At 37.9% G+C, this 21,170-nt stretch overlaps 1 protein-coding gene across 1 annotated transcript in view; it reads right to left on the bottom strand.

The window, feature by feature from the left end:
• COG5 (component of oligomeric golgi complex 5) overlaps window positions 1–21,170 on the bottom strand; it is a 193,646-nt gene that overhangs the window by 56,854 nt on the left and 115,622 nt on the right. Inside the window, exons 8-10 of the mRNA XM_009328367.1 lie at window positions 11,150–11,315; window positions 9,948–10,060; window positions 9,776–9,853 (exon numbers count right to left, since the gene is read on the bottom strand). Coding sequence (XP_009326642.1) covers window positions 9,776–9,853; window positions 9,948–10,060; window positions 11,150–11,315 — 357 coding nt within the window. The remainder of the gene's footprint in view (window positions 1–9,775; window positions 9,854–9,947; window positions 10,061–11,149; window positions 11,316–21,170) is intronic.

Here is a 21,170-nt window from a genome sequence, read left to right as displayed (position 1 = left end):
GTGAAAATGCTCCTATGCCTAAACTACACTTACACAAACTAATAATCTACCAACCCAAACTGGGAATTAAAAATACTGTCACTGCTGTTCCTGTGCCCAGTGACCACTTTATTCCCCAGAACTAATACTGGAGCCCTCAGCGTAAGAAAGACATGGACCTGTTGGAGCAGGTCCAGAGGAGGGTCATAAAAATGGTCAGGGGGATGGAACACCTCTCCTTTGAAGAAAGGCTGAGAGAGTTGGGGCTGTTCAGCCTGGAGAAGAGAAGGCTTCGGGGAGACCTTATTGCAGCCTATCAGTACTTAAAGGGGGCTTATAAAAAAGATGGCGTCAAACTTTTTAGCAGGGCCTGTTGTGACAGGACAATGGGGAATGGCTTTAAACTGAAAGAGGGTAGATTTAGACTAGACATAAGGAAGAAATTTTTTACGCTGAGTGTGGTGAAACACTGGCCCAGGTTGCCCAGAGAGGTGGTGGATGCCCCATCCCTGGAAACGTTCAAGGTCAGGTTGGACGAGGCTCTGAGCAACCAGATCTAGTTGAAGATGTCCCTGCCCACGGCAGGGGGGGGGGGCTAGATGACCTTTATAGGGCCCTTCCAACCCCAACTATTCTATGATTCTATGAATACAGTTGAGCAGGCGCTCAAATGATTTAGTAGCCCCTATGGAACTCCTTGGGCAGTGCAAGAGAGCTTAGATCTGTCTTCCTCTTGTCAATTCTTTGCTTTCAGAAACAAACTGAACAACTGCCCAGTAACATAAACTAGGGCAACCCTCTGCTGTCCTGACCTGCTGGACAGCTGGCCAGAACCAGGGCAATAGAAAGATGCTTTTGAAAGACGTATGGACTATAAGCACTTAGCTACTTTTGCAAATGTTATTCCTAGGGAATCCACCTGCATCTACATAGAGTAAAATAGAAAACCACAACAATCAGATTCCAGTCTGGCCCATCCACTATAATTTTACCCTTTTTTATACTGTTTAAAAATTCAGTACTCAGTCACACATACCATTCACATAGGAATTACTTGCTCATGGAAATTACACACATAAATCAGACAAAATATGTCCAGCAGGCTAGACCACAAATGGCAATGAATTTTCTCAACAGTAGGGCTCACTTTATTGTGTACATGAACTGGACAAAGATCATTAGTGTAAGCCATAATTCAACAAAGTTTACCCTTATTAGAATAATAGATGCAGGCAGTCTGTTTGACTTCCATGGTATACCTTATTTATGTGAAATTAAAAATGTGCTGAAGTGCTTTGCTGAATCAAGGCCATAATCGACAATCAGCAAAAAATGTGTTCACCTTGTATAATTATTTAGCTTCAACTATTACTATAAAGTTACTATTGTCAATACTCTGCACAGACAGTAATATTGTGCAACTTCCCCACCATAGCGGGTTTTTAGATAAAACAATTAAGAACATGTGATAAAACTGCATAATGACAGTGCCGGGAGACATTTGGACAGTGCTAGTTCATCCTGCTCTCTGTCCCAGCTCAAGAAAGCAAAGTCGAACACAGTCTTGTGCATTCTAGGTGAACACAGACTAGCAAACTGTATTTTAAGATAAGGTTCTCTTACGTAAATATTTTTGTTGTAAACTAATAAAATTGAGTCTTTCCCCAACAATACAAGCATAATGAGTGTGAAAATTTAATATTCCAATGGCAAAAGTTTAACACTTTTGCTAGTCTAGGACAGAAAAGGTCTACATTTAGTAGATGCCAAATTCAAAGCAGCCGACTGGCCTTTTAGGCAGAGATTTCAAGCTGCAAGTCAATAGAATCACAGAATGGTTGAGGTTGGAAGGGACCTCTGGAGGTCATCTGGTCCAAACCCCCTGCTTAAGCAGGGCCACCTAGAGCAGGTTGCCCAGGACTGTGTCCAGGCGGCTTTTGTATACCTTCAAGGATGGAGACTCCACAACCTCCCTGAGCAACCTGTGCCGGTGCTCAGTCACCCTCACAGGGCAGAGGTGTTTCCTGATGTTCAGAAGGAACCTCCCATGTTTCAGTTTGTGCCCGTTGCCTCCGGTCCTGTCACTGGGCACCACTGAGAAGAGCCTGGCTCCGTCCTCTTTGCACACTCCCTTCAGGTATTTATGTACATTGATGAGATCCCCCTGAGCCTTCTCTTCTCCAGGCTGAACAGTCCCAGGTCCCTCAGCCTTCCCTCATAGGAGAAATGCGCCAGTCCCTTCATCTTTGTGGCCCTTTGTTAGAGTCTCTCCAGTGTGTCCACATCTCTCTTGTACTGGATAGCCCAGAATTCAACACAGTACTCCATGTGTGACCTCTCTGGTGGTGAATAGAGGGAAGGATCACCTCCTCAATCTGCTGGCAATACTTTGCCTAATGCAGCCCAGGATACTATTCACTTTCTTTGCTGCAAGAACACATTTGCTCGTCACATTGAACCTGGTGTCCCACCAAGACCCCCAGGTCCTTTTCTGCCAAGCTGTTTTCCAGCTGGGTGGCCCCCAACATGTACTGGTGCCTGGGGTTGTTCCTCCCCAGGTGCAGGACTTCGCACTTCTCCTTGTTGAATTTCATGAGGTTCCTGTCAGCCCACTTCTCCATTTCTGTCCCTCTGGGTGGCAGCACAACCCTCTGGACCATCAGATGCTCCTCCCAGTTTTGTGTCATCAGCAAACTTGCTGAGGGTACACTCTGCCCCATCATCCAGATCATTAATGAAAGTGTTAAACAGGACTGGACCCCGTATTGACCCCTGGAGTACACCACTAGTTACTGGCCCCCAGCTAGACTTTGCACCACTGATCACCACCCTCTGGGCTGGCCATTCATGAGCAACCCTGTGTTCATAAAAAGCTGTGTTTCAGAACTTCAAAAAGAGGACTGTTACAGCACACAGTGCAACTGAGAGAGACTGCAGATTCAACCATCTTCTATGCAACGACTGGTAGTAAGGAGGGGATTCAGATCAGTATGCTGTTATTGGTATGGAATGAACAGGGGAAAAAAACCATTTATACTTGCATATTAAAAATTCTTTTTTTCAGTAGTCTTTATATCTTTAGTGCATTGTATTATAGCATGTATGCAGACTTGTTAATAGTGTGGAGCAACATTATTACTCAGCTGTATAGATTTGAAATTTAGATTAATGTTGCCTGTTTGCAGGATTACAAGATTATCTTTGGTAGAGAAAACTACAGGCTGATGGAACCCAGGTGCTAAACCCCTTCCCACTTATGCACATGAAAGTGACTTGATTTCACAGTTCAAAAAGTATAACCCATTTTCACTAATAGCTACTAGTAAGTTAATAAACCACTGAACAATAGTGGGCTGAGTACCAATACCATAAGAGCAAAGATACCTGAAGATCTGTATTCACTGTTACTCTACAATAATATTAATGATCTGTATTCACTGTTACTCTACAGTAATATTAATGCTGCAGCCTGGAAAACTGATTTAAAGTCTCTTCAAACATAAAAACAGAACAGCTTACCTCATTTTTAAAAAACATACCAAACTACTAATTAACTTTGCTATTACTGAAATGAAATCTCTTGAGCTCTCTTCTTAATATAACTATTTAGTATCTGACATTAAATCTAAATTCAAGGAATGAGAATGAAAGTAACCCCCTTATTCAGTATTAGACAAGAATGCAAGAAGATACTGAAAAGACATATATTTATTTTTACAAATATCTCTATTTCCTCCACACTGTAAGTTTAGAACTTAATGAGTATAATTTCCCATCTGTGAATTATCATATTTGTGTGTGTCTAAAATACCTATTCTAACATTCAAATAATAAATCTGACCCACTGATTCTAAACTGGCTCCTACTTCATGACTTTCCCTTCCAACTTGTTTTTCCCTGTAGAAATTTTGATACTTTGAGTAGAATGTGAAAAACATCTTTATTGTGAAGCCTCTTTGAAATGTAAAACAATATAGTGAATATTACCATGCAGCTAGTTGCTGCAGGCTCCTGAAATCAGGCTTTGCATACTAATACATACAGTATTTTCTATCTATAATCAAAGGCTCCGCCATAGAGAAATATGGGACTTGCGAATGTTGCTCTAAAAACAGAAGACGTTTAAAGGACAGCCTAAATATTTTTTCCACCAATAAAGCAAGAATGCAAATGATTTAACGATTTTGTACGGCGAGATCTTATGGGACAGAAATAAGGAAATCTATTTGCACTATTTCTATAGCAACGTAATTGCCAAATGTTAGACTGTGAACAAAAAGCCATCATCCTCAGTAGTGCAATTAATCAGTAAAGAAACAGACAAATTCCGAGTGTGTTTTCAATAAACCTTTCCTATCTTCTCAAAGTAGTTGAGATTAAATTTCTTAAAAGAACAGTGCATTTAAATTTCTAATGTTGTCTACATTACACATTGCAGATGAACAGATGTCAATAAATGACACCATGATTTTAAAAATTACCTTGATTTTTTTGTTTTGCTGCAGGGCATAGAATTTCATTACACTGAGTTTATACCCAAGGTGTAATAGTTTCTAGACTTCCAGCAGTAGTGCAACATTTTAAAAAGGTCTCTCTGTGCAGCTGACAAAAGAAACAAAACCTGTTTTTTTTAAAAATAGAACCTTCTTAACTAGAAAATAAAGTTAAGACTCTACATTTTCCCTATTAGAATATTAGAATTCTTAAGTGATTCCTCAGAAAAACTAATTTGTAAGGAACAAAAATACTTAGGTCTTAAACAGTGTCCTATATCTTCAGAACTACTTAAAACATTAATTAATCCTCCCATATTCCTGCAAGATATGCATCAACTGGAAGTAAATGAACTTCGTGTTTCCAAAAGCCAGTAACTACCCAAGGGACCCAACAGCTTTCTTCTATCCAGAGAACTCATTTAGTATGTACAGCAGCAATTCGAACTACGCTTTCACCTTGACTACTACATACCCCATCCAAGAGAGAAAGGGTGGTTCGTTACCACGTCCACTCAGCCTGTAGCTGTTCAGGTAAGATTGACAAGAACGATGATAACAGGCGGCACTTCTGGTAAATGCATTTCTTTTCGAATAGCAAGCTGACTGAAAACCAACTGACTTAATAATTTTCAGTCATCACTGAACTGCACAAACCCCACCAAACCAGAAGTGGAAAAGAACAAAGGTCATTATAACCTACTAACCCACGCAACCTCCACACCATCCCCTTTATTTACGGCTGCACATTTCTGTCAGAGAAACGGAATTAATGTTCTAGAGAAAACACAGCATCATTAGAAAACCAGTGCACAGGCTCCGACCCTCCCATTTGAATTAGAACCAAATTACTTTTAGCATGGCTGTCTGGACACACTGATCCATCCAAAACTAGAATCAGGACCTTTAACTCTGGTAAGACCTTTTTGGTTTTTTTAAGAGAGGCCTCAAAAATCTTGCAACCTTGACAATTTGTACGTTTGAAATAAAGAGCATCTTCAGTATTTTGGGGATCAAAAACCTACTCATTCACCTGTGTTCAGATCTCCACAAAGTACCTTGTTATTGCTTAAATAATAAACAGAAACCACAGTAGAAATGATATGCAAGTAATTCAATTCTGCTTCTGCGAAAGAATACTGGAAAATAAATCACATACTTGTAATAGGTGAAAACAAGATTATTTTCTGAACTCACATAAGGCAGTAATTAGATGATCTTTCAATTTTTTCCACTTGGGATTATTTTTTAATTGGGTCAACTGAATGTGAATATGTGATGTTAGACGTGAATAATTTCAAAGCAGCAACATTTTTTAACAAGTTTGGATGGGGAGGAGAAATAAGAAGGTGAACTGTAAGTACACTTTGGGCCATAAACATTTATATTTTCCCTTTATTTTCTTTATCTTATGTAATGATGAGGACATTTCCTTCTGTACCGTTAACACCTCATATTGCCAATGATGACAACTCAACAAAATAGCCTGCTTACTCACCAAACGTTCATCAGGAGAGGCAATGATAAGAGCCCTCCACGAAGTACATAATAACACTCCCTACAACTCTCAGCTCACTTTTTTACCCAGAGGCTTACGTAAATGACAGGGTTTGCAGTGTGCCTTAGCTGCTAACAAGCGGGGCATCAGCAGATCAAAGGCGATCAAGGGCAGATCCGCCCTTTCACAGGGAGTACCCTTCTGCCCAGCGGAGAGACCCCAGCTCACCCTTTCTATTGACCACCCCAAAACCCTCCTACAAAATGATTTGCTGCTTTTAAGGCTGCTTCTCGCTTTGCAGAACTGTTCGCTGACGCCTATGTAGGAGTGAAGGACCCAAAATAGATGAGGATCAGAGATCATTTTCAACTCTTTTGCAAGGGGCTTAGAGGGATTCTTATCTCTAATTAGGAAGGTGGCTGTCACAGAAAGATATGTTCTGCTGCAACTTACACTGAAGTCAATTGTAGTTTAGGTATTACAACAGCTGAGGCAGGATTAGTCACTACACATTGAAAGAGAGAAGCAATAAAGCAGAATAAACTGGAGTAACCTATTAGCTCTCCGAAGGTGAATTATGCTGTTGAAAGAAGTGATAAAAATAACCAGTCATTAGGTGAACAAAAATATCAATTCTAAATTATTTAAATCTTATTTGTAATTTTAATTTTTACCCTCAACATTATGAAAACAATAACCCTACCTTTTAAAAAATGTATACAATTAAATCTCTATTTGTTTTCCCCAAAACTAGAAATCAGAACTTAATGAATTCTGAGTTCTTTCAGCCTTTTTTCTTAACTAAAATCTAGTCATTAAAGGCCTTTTTTCCTAAATAAAACCACAAAAATGTCCATTCAGTCTTAAAGGAAATTTATTTCTCCTTTAAATACCTTGTAGATCTTTTTTGGAAATTAAATCTGTAATTTTAATATTTACAGATTAATAATAAATCTATAGTTCATTACTAGTATGAAATGTAACAGTTTTTACAATGTACTGTGAGTGCATGATTTCTTTTCAAAATTGCATTCACTTCATATTGTGGCAAAGGAAAATACCAAAATCTAGATTTGCAAAGGGAAGGAGTGGAAAAAAGTGCAGTGTAAATTTAACCTCCAGATTCTTCCACGATACTCATGTAAGGCTGGGTATGTCACTTAACTCTTGGTCACATCTAATGGTGGAAAAATTTGGAAGTGAATTCTGTAAGAGAAACCATAGTGTGGAAAAGATGCGAGTGTTGCTGAACCCCAGTATTTATAAATTTTACAAGTTCTGTGCCTCAGAATTTTTGTTTTGTTTCCTTTTTTTTTTTAAACAGAGTTTTTGTGAATCCTTTAATTAATTAGTTAGTGTTTTTAAAACTACATTTTTGGATACAACATGATACAACACTACTAAATATTATTATGGTAACAGGTAATTAGAAGGCCGGAAAGCACATGTTTGAGATCATAATACAAAATTAGAAAAAATGCAGGCTGTGCTATCTGTGAAGAGAAAGACACAAAAAATCCCCAATGGAAAAAAAGAGAATGATTAAAAAAAAAAAAGGCAAGTAGCTTTCTTGCTATTAAAGGACTTGTGCTTTAAAAAGGCTGGGTCTCCTCCTCTCTTATGCTTCCTAGGATGATACTTGCACTGCAGTAATCAAAACAAGGAAGCAGATGGACAGGCAAAGTGGTACTGCAGCTGCTGCAGAAGATGACTATAATAATAATGTTGACATCAGTAACAGTAATTAGTGCACAGACTGTAGAGTGGATGATTCGTTTTCCTATCTTCTGGTGTGGGCATGCTGCCCTAGCGAATGGGTATAATGTTAGTACCTTTAGTTTGTTTTGTTCATTTGCTCAGTTATTAATGAAATTGAATACAAGAAAGAAAATCCAACTCTTCTCCCTCTCCAAAACACTTGCTGAGGAAAGCATGTTGTTTCAGTTTGGATTAATATGAGACGGAATCTTCATTAGTAAATGGCAAAATACCAATTTCTTACTTATATCTATTTTCAATGTACACAACAATGGCTGTACTCCCATACAGCCATCTGTACATACACTCGAATTTCAGCAGCATGTAGTTCTTGTCTGGTTTTGACTAAACAACAGCTCTACTGTTCAGTGTGACTTCACCCATCTGCAGGCTAGTGCCGTACCTTTTTCAAGGGACACTAGAACAAATGGTGTAACTGTGAGAAGGGCCAAGAAAAACACTGTGCTACACTGAACCATCTCAGGTAAAAAGAAAGTAAAGCATCAGTGCTATCAGCAGTACCGTGTCATGCTGCGAGTGTTCTGGTAGCAGCAGACAAGGATGTACCACTACTCCTTAGCTGCCTCACTGACAATGACAACTGTCCAGCTTGGTGTTATACTACACCAAAACACATGTTGAAGAGCAAACTAATTGGAAGAGTGATAACTGTGGAGAAACAAATAGATGGATTTTATTCGGGAAATACAATTTGTCACTTAGATGCAATCCTGCAGTATGAAGTCAAAGGGAAGGAAGGGTAATCATGCTTAGCATATGACAACCGAAAGCCTTTATTTTATTTTCTAATGAGTTTTTCATTACTCTGTATCTAGCTTCTATTAAGATTCATTTTCCCTGTTCATTTATTCTCCAAGATGATAAAAGATTTCCTTTGGCTTCCCTCTATTATCATCCTTGACAACTGGAAAAACTCCTACCCCCTTGTCACGTGCCGCTCTACAAACGGGAAGAGTGAAAGTGAGAAGCACAGGCTCAGGGTGGGAGCCACTCATGGACACTGAAAGCTCATTTATCTACACTCCCTTTCCATCCAAACCCTTCCTGAGCCTTCCAGAGTTCCTCTTTCTGTCTCTAGGTTTCTATGTTTCTCCTTAAACATGCTGATCTACTGAAGGGCTCCACCCTTCAGCAATAGATATTTTTTGCCAGATCAAACTTTTTAATGAAGAAAATACGCTAAAAGCTTATACACTTTTTGAGGTGTTTTGTATTTGCTTTTTTTTTTTTTTACGACACAGAAAGAGAAACTTGAAGCGCCTCATAGAGAAGTGATGTTCTGTGCAATGGCTTTTGGAGATGGGCTGAACAGATAAACTTAAATGCTGTATTTAACCTTCATTATTTGCTTTCACTGTTGAGAGGACCACATTTGCATATGAAGAGTTTCCCCAACATATTTCAAAAATTAAATTCATGTGAATTAAAAATCCAGCCATAACTTGGAAAAGGAGATGTCTGCATAAACACATCTTTTGTTTTTGTTTCTTCTCGTCTACTAAGGTAGATGAGATAGCTTCAGTAATTCTGTTCCTAACACTGAAGGAGACCATTAATCAAATTATTCCAAATATGAATAGAAAACAATGCAATTGAATGGAAAATAATAGGTATTCAAAAAACAGCCATGATTTTTTTTCAAGGAAGAAATTGCCAAGAAGTAGAGAAACAGATGGCTGAAAGTGTTAGATGAAGACACATATTCCTATGCAAACTAACAGACTTAATTAATTACTAAAATCACATGGTATTTTATAGAATGACATTAATGATCAGTAATAAAAACTGACAGTGGTGCCTTATCAGCTCCCTTTAAAGAAAACAAAAGAAATTATTATAAAAAGAACATGTTTATACCCTACAGATGTAACCCACAGACCATAAATACAGCTTTCAATGCTAGTTTGACTTTGAACACTTTACCGTTAATTTAATTACAGAGTTTTTACGGAACTGTAAAATTGTAAACAATCACATTTTCCTTAACAGAATTACTAAAACATATTCAGCTAAATCAAAACTTTACCTTAACTATTTCCTCTATGAAGCAGACATGTGACACAGGATCTCTTTTCTTTGTCAATACTTTCTGCAAATGCTGCACCTGTAAGAAAGAATTTATTGAGAGGAAAAGTGACATCTAATATCTTATATGCAAAATTGCATGACTGGACAAACACGAATTAGCTGCTGAGTACCTGTCCGCAAGCAGCACAGATCTGATCCATGAGTTTCTCCATGTTTGTCCAGAGGGCTGCTCGAAAAGCTGCTGTGTTCCCAGGTGTTGGCATAGCAGCTCTACCAGGGCCACCTAAATGGTTTTTAAAAACACACAGCAGCACATTTCAGCTTTCACATGTAAAAATTAAAATATTAGAGATATAGATCGCTGTGCACTCTGACATAAGATTTTTTTTTTTTTAAAGTCAAAGCAGCCTAAAATAGCTTCAAAACAGAGCTTTGTGAATGGCCTCAGTTGTCTCAACTGAGAAGTCAACTAAACTGAAGTTCAGCGGGGACACTTCAATGTTCGTCACTGTTACCTGCTTTACCAATTCAGACCTCCACAGAAACACCAACATAATGCCAATGAGCACTGTTGCAGGATGTAATAGCAAAGTGAAATGGCAGAGACAGTAGCTCTGAAAAATACAGGTATTACCAGCTCAGAACTTAAATGCATAGGCAAACTGCTAAAAAAAGTGATATTCCAGCTGAAGGGCATGCAGCTTCTAAACCATCACTTTCCTTGAGAGGGGCTGCATTTCTTTATTATGCTAGTGATTATGGTTTTGGACCCCCAACTTGTTGCAAAAGTTTTTTTTTTAAAGTTTTATATGTTCATATTGCCAAAGTTGAAATTTGCCTGCCCACCCAATTCCTCAGTATTCTTTGGTATCTGAGCTAACATGTGGGAACTAAATGTTTAATAGTGCAACATTTCTTCATATTAAATATACTGCTTTGAAATGATTTCCATCTGACAAAAGCATCACAATATAGTTTCAGGCTTGTTCCATTGCTTGCAAATAATTTCTACCCATGATCCTCCCACCAACACAAAGAAAGCAAAATTTGGATTCATCTTGCCATGACAAACTGCTAAGAAAATGCTGCAAAGTTGCAAACTAATGGGGACAATTTTCTGCGCAAATCAGGAAAAAGAGGGGGGATGGGGAATAAAGGAAAACTTCTGAGCCCAATAACAACAGACAGACCCAACTTTGGCTTTGTATTAGATAATTTCTGAGACATGCCTACTCCCATCCTCTACTGGTTAAAGCAAGCAGGGAAACATTCCTGTAACAGGCTTGGACGTGAAAGTTTCTTCCATTTGACAACATACTGTACTTCTGTCCAAAAAAACCAGTTATCATTCTCTGTAAAACAAGTATCATACCTCTTGTAACAGTTTGAGATGGTTGGGTCAATACTTTGATATCCAAAGCATTTTTTATGTTCTCCTCCAGGACTGTGCAGTATCCGTCCACCACATTAGCAATGGTATCCTTCAAAGTCCCAAGGTTATGGAAAACCTGAAGAGCAGTTCCCACTTGAGTAGGATTCTAGAGAAAGAAGATTTTCAAAAATAATTATTATCTCTAACTGTACTATAGGGGTTTTTTATCCATGATGAGGCATCATTTTACCGGACAAGTTCATCTCTAAGTTCAGTCTGCTAATTCATTTCATTTAACATTAAATAACTGGCAACCTTACTGCATAACAGAGAACAGAGGGTAAAGGAGAGGACTGATTTCCTTTGATTGCTTAGCAATGCTTTGCTTAGCTTCCTTTGGCGCTATCCTCTGAATAAGAAGAACGGAAAAAAAGGAACTGGAAGCACTGCTGGCAATATCTAACCTGGGGTGGGTTACCAGTGATTGATACAATAATTCCGAGGTTAGTTACAGTACAGCTATATTCAGCTATGGTGTAGCTAGTAATACTGTTTTAACACGCAGTATCTGTTACAGTACTGTCATTTAAGTGCCAAACAGTTAATTAAATGTGATACAGGCCTAAAAAAAAATACTAACCAAGGACAAGCAGAGGCAAGCAGGTTAAGCCCCTACTACTGGCTACAGATTTTACGCTTGTATTTCTACATTTCTATTTCTAATACTGACAATAATTTCATCTTCCTCCCAGCAGAATTAAGAGTGCAAAGCAACACAATGATCATTTCCAACGCCTGCAAAAAAAAAAAAGCTCAAGTGTCTCTGTATTGTTCAGAGTTTTTCCGAAATACAGGAGAGTGAAAACTATCCAAAAACTATTGAGGTCCGTTGTTTAAGAGACCTTTGATTAAGATTAAATCTGATGATAATTCCACCGAGCAACACTAAACACTGGCATGGGTGCTATTTAGCAAGAGAAAAGCCTCAAATTACTGCCTTTGGAAACTAAGCACTGTCATCCATACACTGAATACTGCTTTTTTATTTAGCATTCACGGGCAATTAATGGAGGGGGCGATCAGTTGATCATACACACATTAGAGATGCAGTCTTTTGTCATTTTTCCTAGTGACTTCTGCCAGCACTAAAGAACATGGTCTGGTGAAACCCTGGCACCCAGACTGGACAGAAGCATCTGAGATCACAGACGCGTCCCACTAGAAACCCCACTTTGACTCTCTTCTGGCAGTGAGACCTTATACCATTGCACTCTTCCTGCCGGTGGCTGCAGCAGCAGTAGCCACTAACATGAAAAGGGTCTACTGCAAGACCAATGCAACTCTGCTTCATCTTCCCCTGGTCACAGTTTTCTTAGCCAGACATTCTTGAGTCAAAGAAAGCGAGCGTGCTCATCTGCCTCTCAGGTGTGGTGAACTTGCACTGTTACCACAGCAGTAAAGCTACAATGCGGCAGGTGTGCTGAGGATCCACTTGCTGGTGCATCCATCAACTGCAACAAGTTTTCTGATCCATTGATGAACAGTGCATTCTCCTCAAACCTAATGCTTCAGAGGTCACAGAACTCTCATAACTACACATTCATGTCAGTCTTTCTAGGGTTTCTGCAAAGATCAGAACCATAGTTGAAGCAAAAAAGACAGATCCCATCTCCTTCCCTAACTCCAGTGAGGGGTTTCCAGGTTTAGTGGAAAGCAAAGGAATATTAGGCATGTATTATGGTTTGAAGTCCTTATACTAACTGTACCAGTTTCTTTTTCCAAACAGTGTGGGAGTTAATGAACATTCCCAGCATAGTACTATGGGTCTGGGGCTTGTAGGTTTAGTTTTTTGACAACTAGGTATGCTGTAAAATTTCTAAGCATCCTGTGGGTGTGCTTGTGGAGGTGGGAAAGTAAGCTATAAAGACTGGAAGATTAATGGGATGTCAGAAAATGAAGAGTAGTATAATGCAAGAAGGGAATCTGGGGACAGAATGAACAAGAGAAAGAAAATATAAATGGGAAGAGGATGGGGGACAGAATGAAAAGAAGCTGGAAGTTAGAAAGAAAATGAAACTGAAAGGAAGGAAAGCAAAGATAGAAAAGACTCACCTCCTTTACCAGTCTTTCCTGTTGAAATTGTTCTATTTCTTATAGAATACTTACACAATTATAAAAGCAGGCAGCAAGTCAGTAATACAAAATCAATACCTTACTACTATAGTAAGAGCACTCAACCAGGTTTCAGTCAGACTCTAGTATGTGTCCATATATTAACTAACAAAAAAATAGAACAGCATCAAAAGGTGAGCAGGGCACTATCCAGCCTTGAGTAACTGATGGTCAGATACTTACTTTCCTGACAAATAGGCAGTATAGGCACAAACAATTTCAGGCAAAAGATGAATCTTGGAGCTCCCACATCATAGTTCAGCAAACTAACTCTGCAGCTACTGGTCAAGAAAGACACAAAAATGTGCTCCAACAGAGCCTGAGCTATGTTTCAAAAGAACTGTTTTTAGCCAAAAGTTGTCTAACAACTCATTCTGAAGTTAGGAATAGTTAGGGAATAACCAAAACACATCATTATGGAAACCTGCTATTCACACAAAGTATCTTCCAAATCTAGTACCAAAGTTAAAATCAGAATAGAACAAAGATTATGCAGGTGGCCTATTTCTTATTTGCTTTAAGTTGTGGACATGGCCACTGACAGAGGGCTTCTAGCTCATGTATTCATCTTGTGTAACAGGAATTAGAGATATATTAAAACTCTGACAATGTACAATAAAATACCTTTTTTGTTTGTTTCATATATAGTATTTTTCTCACCTTAAAAACAGTTTGTGTTTTATATGCCCCAGACAGGCTATATAAAGTCCATTGTTGGTTTATCACTAAACCTAAGAGAACTGCATTTTTTTATGCACAGCTAGATTCTAGGTTTAGAAAATATGTTTAAAAAAATGGAGCATCTCTTGGGACAAAAATTATTATGTGAAAAGAAAATGTTGGAAAGCAGGAAAAAAACAAACGATAGTACTTTCAGACTTGCATACACATCTCAAAGTTAGACTGTTATCAGTAATACACACTGGACAAAAATTTGAGAATCAGTATTGCAGAATTTGCCACTACCAACAGACTTTATTTGTAAGAATTTGCCCCTAATATTTTCCTTTTATTTGAGAAAGCTTAAAGCTAAACATTTCTGAGATTCAAAAGATTGACACAATTGTTATCAAATGGAAAGAATGCATTCAAAGTAAAAAAAAAATACTGACTACAGAAGTGATTTACAGTGGAAAATGGAATCACATCAGAGAATAATATTCAGAACAGCTATCCAACAGGAACAATAGGGAAAATAATATAACTATTTTTGAGATGGAATTTAATGAGTTTATTAGCAGTACTTTATAATGAAGTTGTCTGCCACTGCAGGCAACTACACTTAGCAATTTGTAAGTGTTCTTAGAATCTCTGTCTGTAAGATCCTATGTTCCTTTTTGTTTTAAGTGTCTTATTTTGTAAATGAAGGCTCAGAAATAGTAGTTTTTACCAAACACAAAGCAGGCTGGTTTTACTATGTAAAAATGTATGGGCAGTTAGAGCAACAGCAAGACACAATTCTGCTTCTTACAAGGTAGTGTCTTACAAGAAAGTATCCTTTTACACAATAAATTAGCATCCTAAAAACATTACTACCTACTTGAAGATTAACTACAGTGATTTTCAGATTGGAAAAATTATAATGAAGCAGGGAGCTAAAGAGAGATGGAGTTAAGTCCACCAATAATACCCTTCTCCATTCAAAGCACTCCTCCATCTGGCATGTCACAACATAATATGTTACAGATATATGGAAACTAAATTCCACAAATTTAAGAGCTTAGGAGGACTCAGTAAATCATCAGTTCAACATATGGAAAAAAAAAAAAAAAGAAAAAAATCAACTTGCTCAAAAGCAAGTTATACCATGAAAGCAACTCTCACAAATTTTTAAAAACATCTAAGTTTCTCAGCATCCATCAGACAATACATTAAATAGTTTGGTCAGAAGGGTGATATGAGCCACCACTTGAAAAAAGGCATGGATGTTTCAATTTATGTTTTAGTAAAACATAAAGATACTCATTCAGCAGCAACTGTGAAGAGATGTTCATGCCAAACGCATTTGCTGATTTTCTCTATCATTGAGAACTGTTCATTTTACTAACATCATTTTTGATTCATTTTATCCCATTCCATTTGGTTCTGTAGACCATCATAGACAAGAAGAAAAATAAGTGACATGCAGTCATTAAGTATGAATGTTTTTTTCACAATTATATCATGTGGTTGTTTTTAAGAGTAGGCGACTAGACTCAATAATCCAGAAGATGCTGTCCAGTCTAGCATGACATTTACAGTCATTCTGCAGAGCAGAACCCCATTTGGTCACTTCCTTTCCCACAAAGGTAATAACCCTGTGAAGACTAGATAGAAATGTCATTAGAGACTTAAATAAATACATATCACATTTCTAATTTGAAAGTATCTCCTAGGATGGAACCAAGTAATTTTTTTCTGTCAGCTGCCAACACTGCAACTATTTTATAATGTCCAACATTGTAGTCTTTTATTTTATGATTGCCACTAGTGTTATCAGAACAATCTTCTGAAAGCATGGCTAAATAAAGAGCAATATTCTTTTTCATCATTAGAAACACAGCTTGGATGAGCAAGCCTACAAGGGAGTGTGGTGATGACACTGAGCTAATTTGGGGACAGGAAGATTCCTAGCATAAGGCTGAACCAAAAATAAGCAACCTGGATGACAGGCAAAACTAATTGGCTCAAGTGCTACAGACACAGCTTCCAAACTCACACTCTACCTTCTCAGGGTATGGGATTCACCATGTAGACTTTTCTTCTCCGAGCAGTCCTGTCTTAGGGAACTCCACATCATTATTTCTTTATACAGTGCAAATCTGTCCATATGACCCCATGCTGCAGGGTTTTCACCTGTGTGGACTATCAACTTCCTTCTCAAATGAAGATGTGTTAATTGCCCAAAATATTTATGGTCAGTACTACCTGCGACAATTACAACCACTTTCATAAAGTAGTAGTGTTAGAAATCTAATTAATTGCTAACTGTCATGTAGTTAAATTTCACAAGTGCCTGCACCACATAATCAGAACAGCTCTCCAAGGAAATGTTCTTTCACATGACAGTTTGGAAGCACCGCATACGGAGAAGTCAAATTTGGACTAGTCTCTCACTTAGAAATGATGTTCCATAGCTACTAATGTACACAAGAACATTTCTGTTTTGCTTACTAAAATCAGAACAGCGACTCTGACTGAAAATCTTTATTATTCTGCAGAGAACAGATGACCCTGTTTAGGAAAGGCTGTGGCAGGAACACAACAAAGTTTTCACTGTATATATATATATATGTACATATACACATTACTCAACAGCTGTGATTTCAGTGTGCTGCCACCTCCTTAACTCTTACGTGGTAAAACGTTTACCATGTCTCATACACAAGCACTAAAAGCATAACACAGTACAAAAGGAATTACACATGTTACTTAGCTGAAGGAAGATCCATAATTACTAATTAGTCCAGGTAGCAGTTCAACAGAGTGGTATGACAATGTGGCAAGCAAGAAATACCATGAATAATATTTTGAACAAAAACACAACATTCCCTAGCCATCAAGAAATAATCAGCATTAAAATACAATAACCCTAGAACAGGACACACATTGAAATAATCAAACTTGCAAGCTAACATATATTCTCTGGCAGGGAATACAAAAGGTTATTGCAGTCCTTCAAGAGCAAATGCAAAAACAGTTTCCAGAATGATACTTCTGAGTATTTTTGACTGGCACATAGTATTAAATAATTTCATTTGATAGTAGATTTAGGTGCTGGTTTTGGCTCAGATAGGGTAAATTTTCTTCATAGTAGCTAGTATGGGGCTATGTTTTGGATTTGTGCTGGAAACAGTGTTGATAACACAGGGATGTTTTCATTATTGCTGAGCAGTGCTGACACACAGTCAAGGCCTTTTCTGCTTCTCACCCCACCCCACCAGCCAGTAGGCTGGGGGTGCACAAGAAGTTGGGAGGGGACACAGCCGGGACAGCTGACCCCAACTGACCAAAGGGATATTCCATACCATATGATGTCATGCTCAGCATATAAAGCTGGGGGAAGAACAAGGAAAGGGGGGACGTTTGGAGTGATGGCATTTGTCTTCCCAAGCAACCGTTATGTGTAATGGAGCCCTGCTTTCCTGGAGATGGCTGAACACCTGCCTGCCGATGGGAAGGAGTGAATGAATTCCTTGTTTTGCTTTGCTTGTGTGCGTGGCTTTTGCTTTACCTGTTAAACTGTCTTTATCTCAACCCACGAGTTTTTTCGCTTTTACTCTTCAATTCTCTCCCCCATCCCATGGGGGGGAGTGAGCGAGTAGCTCTGTGGTGCTCAGCTGCTGGCTGGGGTTAAACCATGACAATTTACTATATTGGGAACTATTTCAGTTACTTTTCTATGTTTACTTCACACAGCTCATTTTGTTTGTATGAGACAGTAGTTGCAATTTCCAACACAGTACAGCTTTACAAGGTCAGTTAAATAATCCAAAAAAAGACCCCTTTGCAGGCCTGAAACCCCCCAGTTAGATCTTAATTTACAGTATTTACTCCTTCTCCTCTCTTGCTACCATTACAACACACTGCCTCCTTCAAATAATTTTCCCATAAATAACATTACTACCCCAAAAGACAAGTACTACTACTTGAAGACCAAGTGATTGAGGAAGGGTTTGTAAGCACCTGCAGCTACCAATTACAAGTAGTTCTTAGTCATCTCTTACAGACACCAAAAGTGAAAAAAAGTGAGAAGTTACTCCAGGAAAAGTTGCAATTCAATTTAAAGAGCTCAAGGACGTAAGCAGTGAAGGAAACTCAGGCACCTCAGTCACAGCCAAGGCAAAATGACCTATTGAGCAGAATTAATAATTTACTAAGAATTGTTGGAATTCTTGCTTTGCAGTATCACTCAGCTATTTTAATTGCAGGAAAAATCAACAAAAAACCTAAAAGAAGAAATTAAATGGCAATGAAATTCAGCTGCAGTCTAAAAACAGTATTTTATTTCATTTCCAAAAGTCCATGCCTTAAAAAGATTAATTGGTATATCACAACTCCTAAAAATGAACCTACTTAGGGAAGCACGTCTCTATGTTCATTATCACCCCGTCTGTCTTTTACTCTGTTCATCTTTAAAATCTGAGCAATAAATGAAAAGGTCAAATTGACAATGCAAAGCCAGAGAATACAGACTTCTTTCTAATGATCTTCTAGTTCTTCCTGTTTTGACCTTTGCAGTGTTGGGAGGAGTGAGAGGTTAATATTTTATAATTTTCTATAGAAGGTAATACTGACATAACACGTTGGCCAGACTCTAGAAAAGCACATTTTAAGAGGCAAGGATCCCAAAACTAAAATTTAAAAATGGTTAGGTTATAATATCTACCCCTGTCAGCCCATGTTTGGAAATACACAACTTCTTTTGGTACAAGGACTTTCACAGGAAAGGAAAACAGCCATAAACCTCATCATGTCCTCAAACTAGGTCAGGCTTCTGTTTCTTAGAATAACAAGAAGTAAATAACAAGAAGCAAATAACAAGAAGCATTGCACTATGAAGGTTGAGAGAGAAAAAAAAAAAAAGAAATATCAGCAATAAAATACTAGAAAGCAAAGAAACAAAATTTTTCAACACAGTTAAATAGCTTGCCAAAACACTTTTTCCCTATAATAGTGCAATCAAAGCAACAGATGGCTAAGAGCTAATGGAACAGAAAGGCATCAGGAACTGTCGTAAAGAATTATCTCATGAAACATCAAGCAATATTCCAAAATTTACCAAGCCTTAGGCTATCAATGTGACAGCAATTTCAAAGAAAATATCTGGCACCTCTGAGGACAGATCAGGTAGATCAACTAGCCTAGAACAATTACAAATTTTACCCTACAATGGTGTATTTGAGTGTAGAAAAGTAGAAATCATACAAAATGATAAAAACTAATAGGCAACAAGGAAACAGGGGCATCTGAGCCAAATCAAGCTTCTTAAAATGCTTCTCTCACCTGTTACACAACTTGACCAATCTCTAAAGCCCTCATCAATAATGAACCAGTTAGCCAGTTAATCTGAAGATGTGGCTTCTCTATTAAAAATACAGCTATCACTTTCTGATGAAGGTCAGAGAGTAGCGGGCAAGGTTGTAGCACCTCTCTTGTCCTTGTGAAACCTTGACTTGCACCTGCTGACTCTGAAGCACAGAAGTATAAGGACACAAAATCTCATTACTAATTCTGATCTTTGGACAGCAGCTTGCGACCAGATGTTTTCTCCCACCTCACAATATCATTACGTATGTACTCACTCTGTTAACTGGTTGAACAAAGCCATTACAAAACAGAAATGTCAGGTTTTACTTTTAACTCAGTCCTAACAATTAATAATATGAATTAGCTACTGGAGGGTTATAATATTTTTTTCTCTGTTTACAAAAAAATCCAATTTCAGACAAAATATCCTTTAAATGGTATGCTCCAAATGATTTAAATATCTACCAAAAGCCATCTGGGTTTTCTTGGTCTCTCGCTAGTCTTTGCAACAAGATAATAATTACCTATGCAAATGACAATATCTCATTTCTGGAATCTGTGCACATATTGTCAACAGCTCTGAAGTGCCCTCAAATATTTAAAAGGAATGAAATTTTAAACGTTACTTTATTTTAAATTCTTTTCAGTTATCATTTTCATATTCAACTACAGACAGACCTCCATCAATGCCAGATTCGCTGTTGGATCACATTTCAAAACACTTTTTTTCTTCTTAATATAAAGTTCAAATTCCTTCTATCACCCACCTACAGGAAACTTCAGGTCTGCAGATAATTTGGTGAAGAATCATAGAACCACAGAATAGTTGAGGTTGGCAGGGACCACTTTAAAAATAAATGGGCAAAGCTATATTATACACAAACTTTACTATGAAGGAAAAAAATCTGAAGTCATCTAAAGAAAAAGAAATACTGTGCCTAGTTTTGCCTGCAGCTAGCACATGCATTCAGGATACAGTTCTGCAACTGAAAAAAGTCAGTCCCCACCCCTCACTTCAGTTATCTGCCAGTAATGCATTTTGAAACTTTCACACAAGTAGGAACTTACTGGGGGCGATACCTGCAGAAGGAAAGAAGGGAGATAAAAGAGAAGAATAAGCAGTTAAGTGCATAACTTGTTCCACACAGAGGACATTATTAATCACCTAGGAACTGCAGCATTTTGATGCAAGATTTCTCCTTTCTAATGCAACATACTGTTCAGTTCTGTATGCCATTTCAAGCTAATGCAAAGCTTTAAATCTTCTGTTACCGTAAGAACACCTCCAAATGTACGATAATGCAGAATTTCATGTGGCACTGAGTAGCAGATCAAGAACACGGTGAAACACCCATTGTTCAGAGACGATTAAGACAAAGAGCAGATTATTAACCTGAGAAAAAGGCAAAATGAATTATATTATCTTATTTAGGTGAGTATCATAGCTAGTCAACCATATTTTTCACTCTGCTCTATGTAGATGTGGCTTATTAATGCTTTATATGTTTTTCTTGGATCACTTAATTGCATTATTTCAGAACCTGTTAACAATCAACAGTCAACAGTACAAACCACAAATAGAATTACAGTCTGGGAAAGGCATTTAACAATAACATACTATCTTATCTGGAGAGAAAGAACCTCAGTGTAGCCTTCGTTTTGAAGAGAGACAGATACACGAAAGTACCAATTAAAAAGACTGGGATGGATTATACAGAGACGCAGCCAAAGCCAGGGTCAGTCTCTGCTCAGTTGCACCCCTGGAATCCTAGTAGAATTTCATACACGCCGTTTACCTTTGAGTATTTAAACCAAATCAGAAATAATTTTAATCAATTTG

Source organism: Pygoscelis adeliae, unplaced genomic scaffold (genome assembly GCF_000699105.1).
Source record: "Pygoscelis adeliae isolate BGI_AS28 unplaced genomic scaffold, ASM69910v1 Scaffold267, whole genome shotgun sequence".
Classification (NCBI taxonomy): Eukaryota; Metazoa; Chordata; class Aves; order Sphenisciformes; family Spheniscidae; genus Pygoscelis; species Pygoscelis adeliae.
This window is presented reverse-complemented; position numbering and strand designations above follow the sequence as displayed.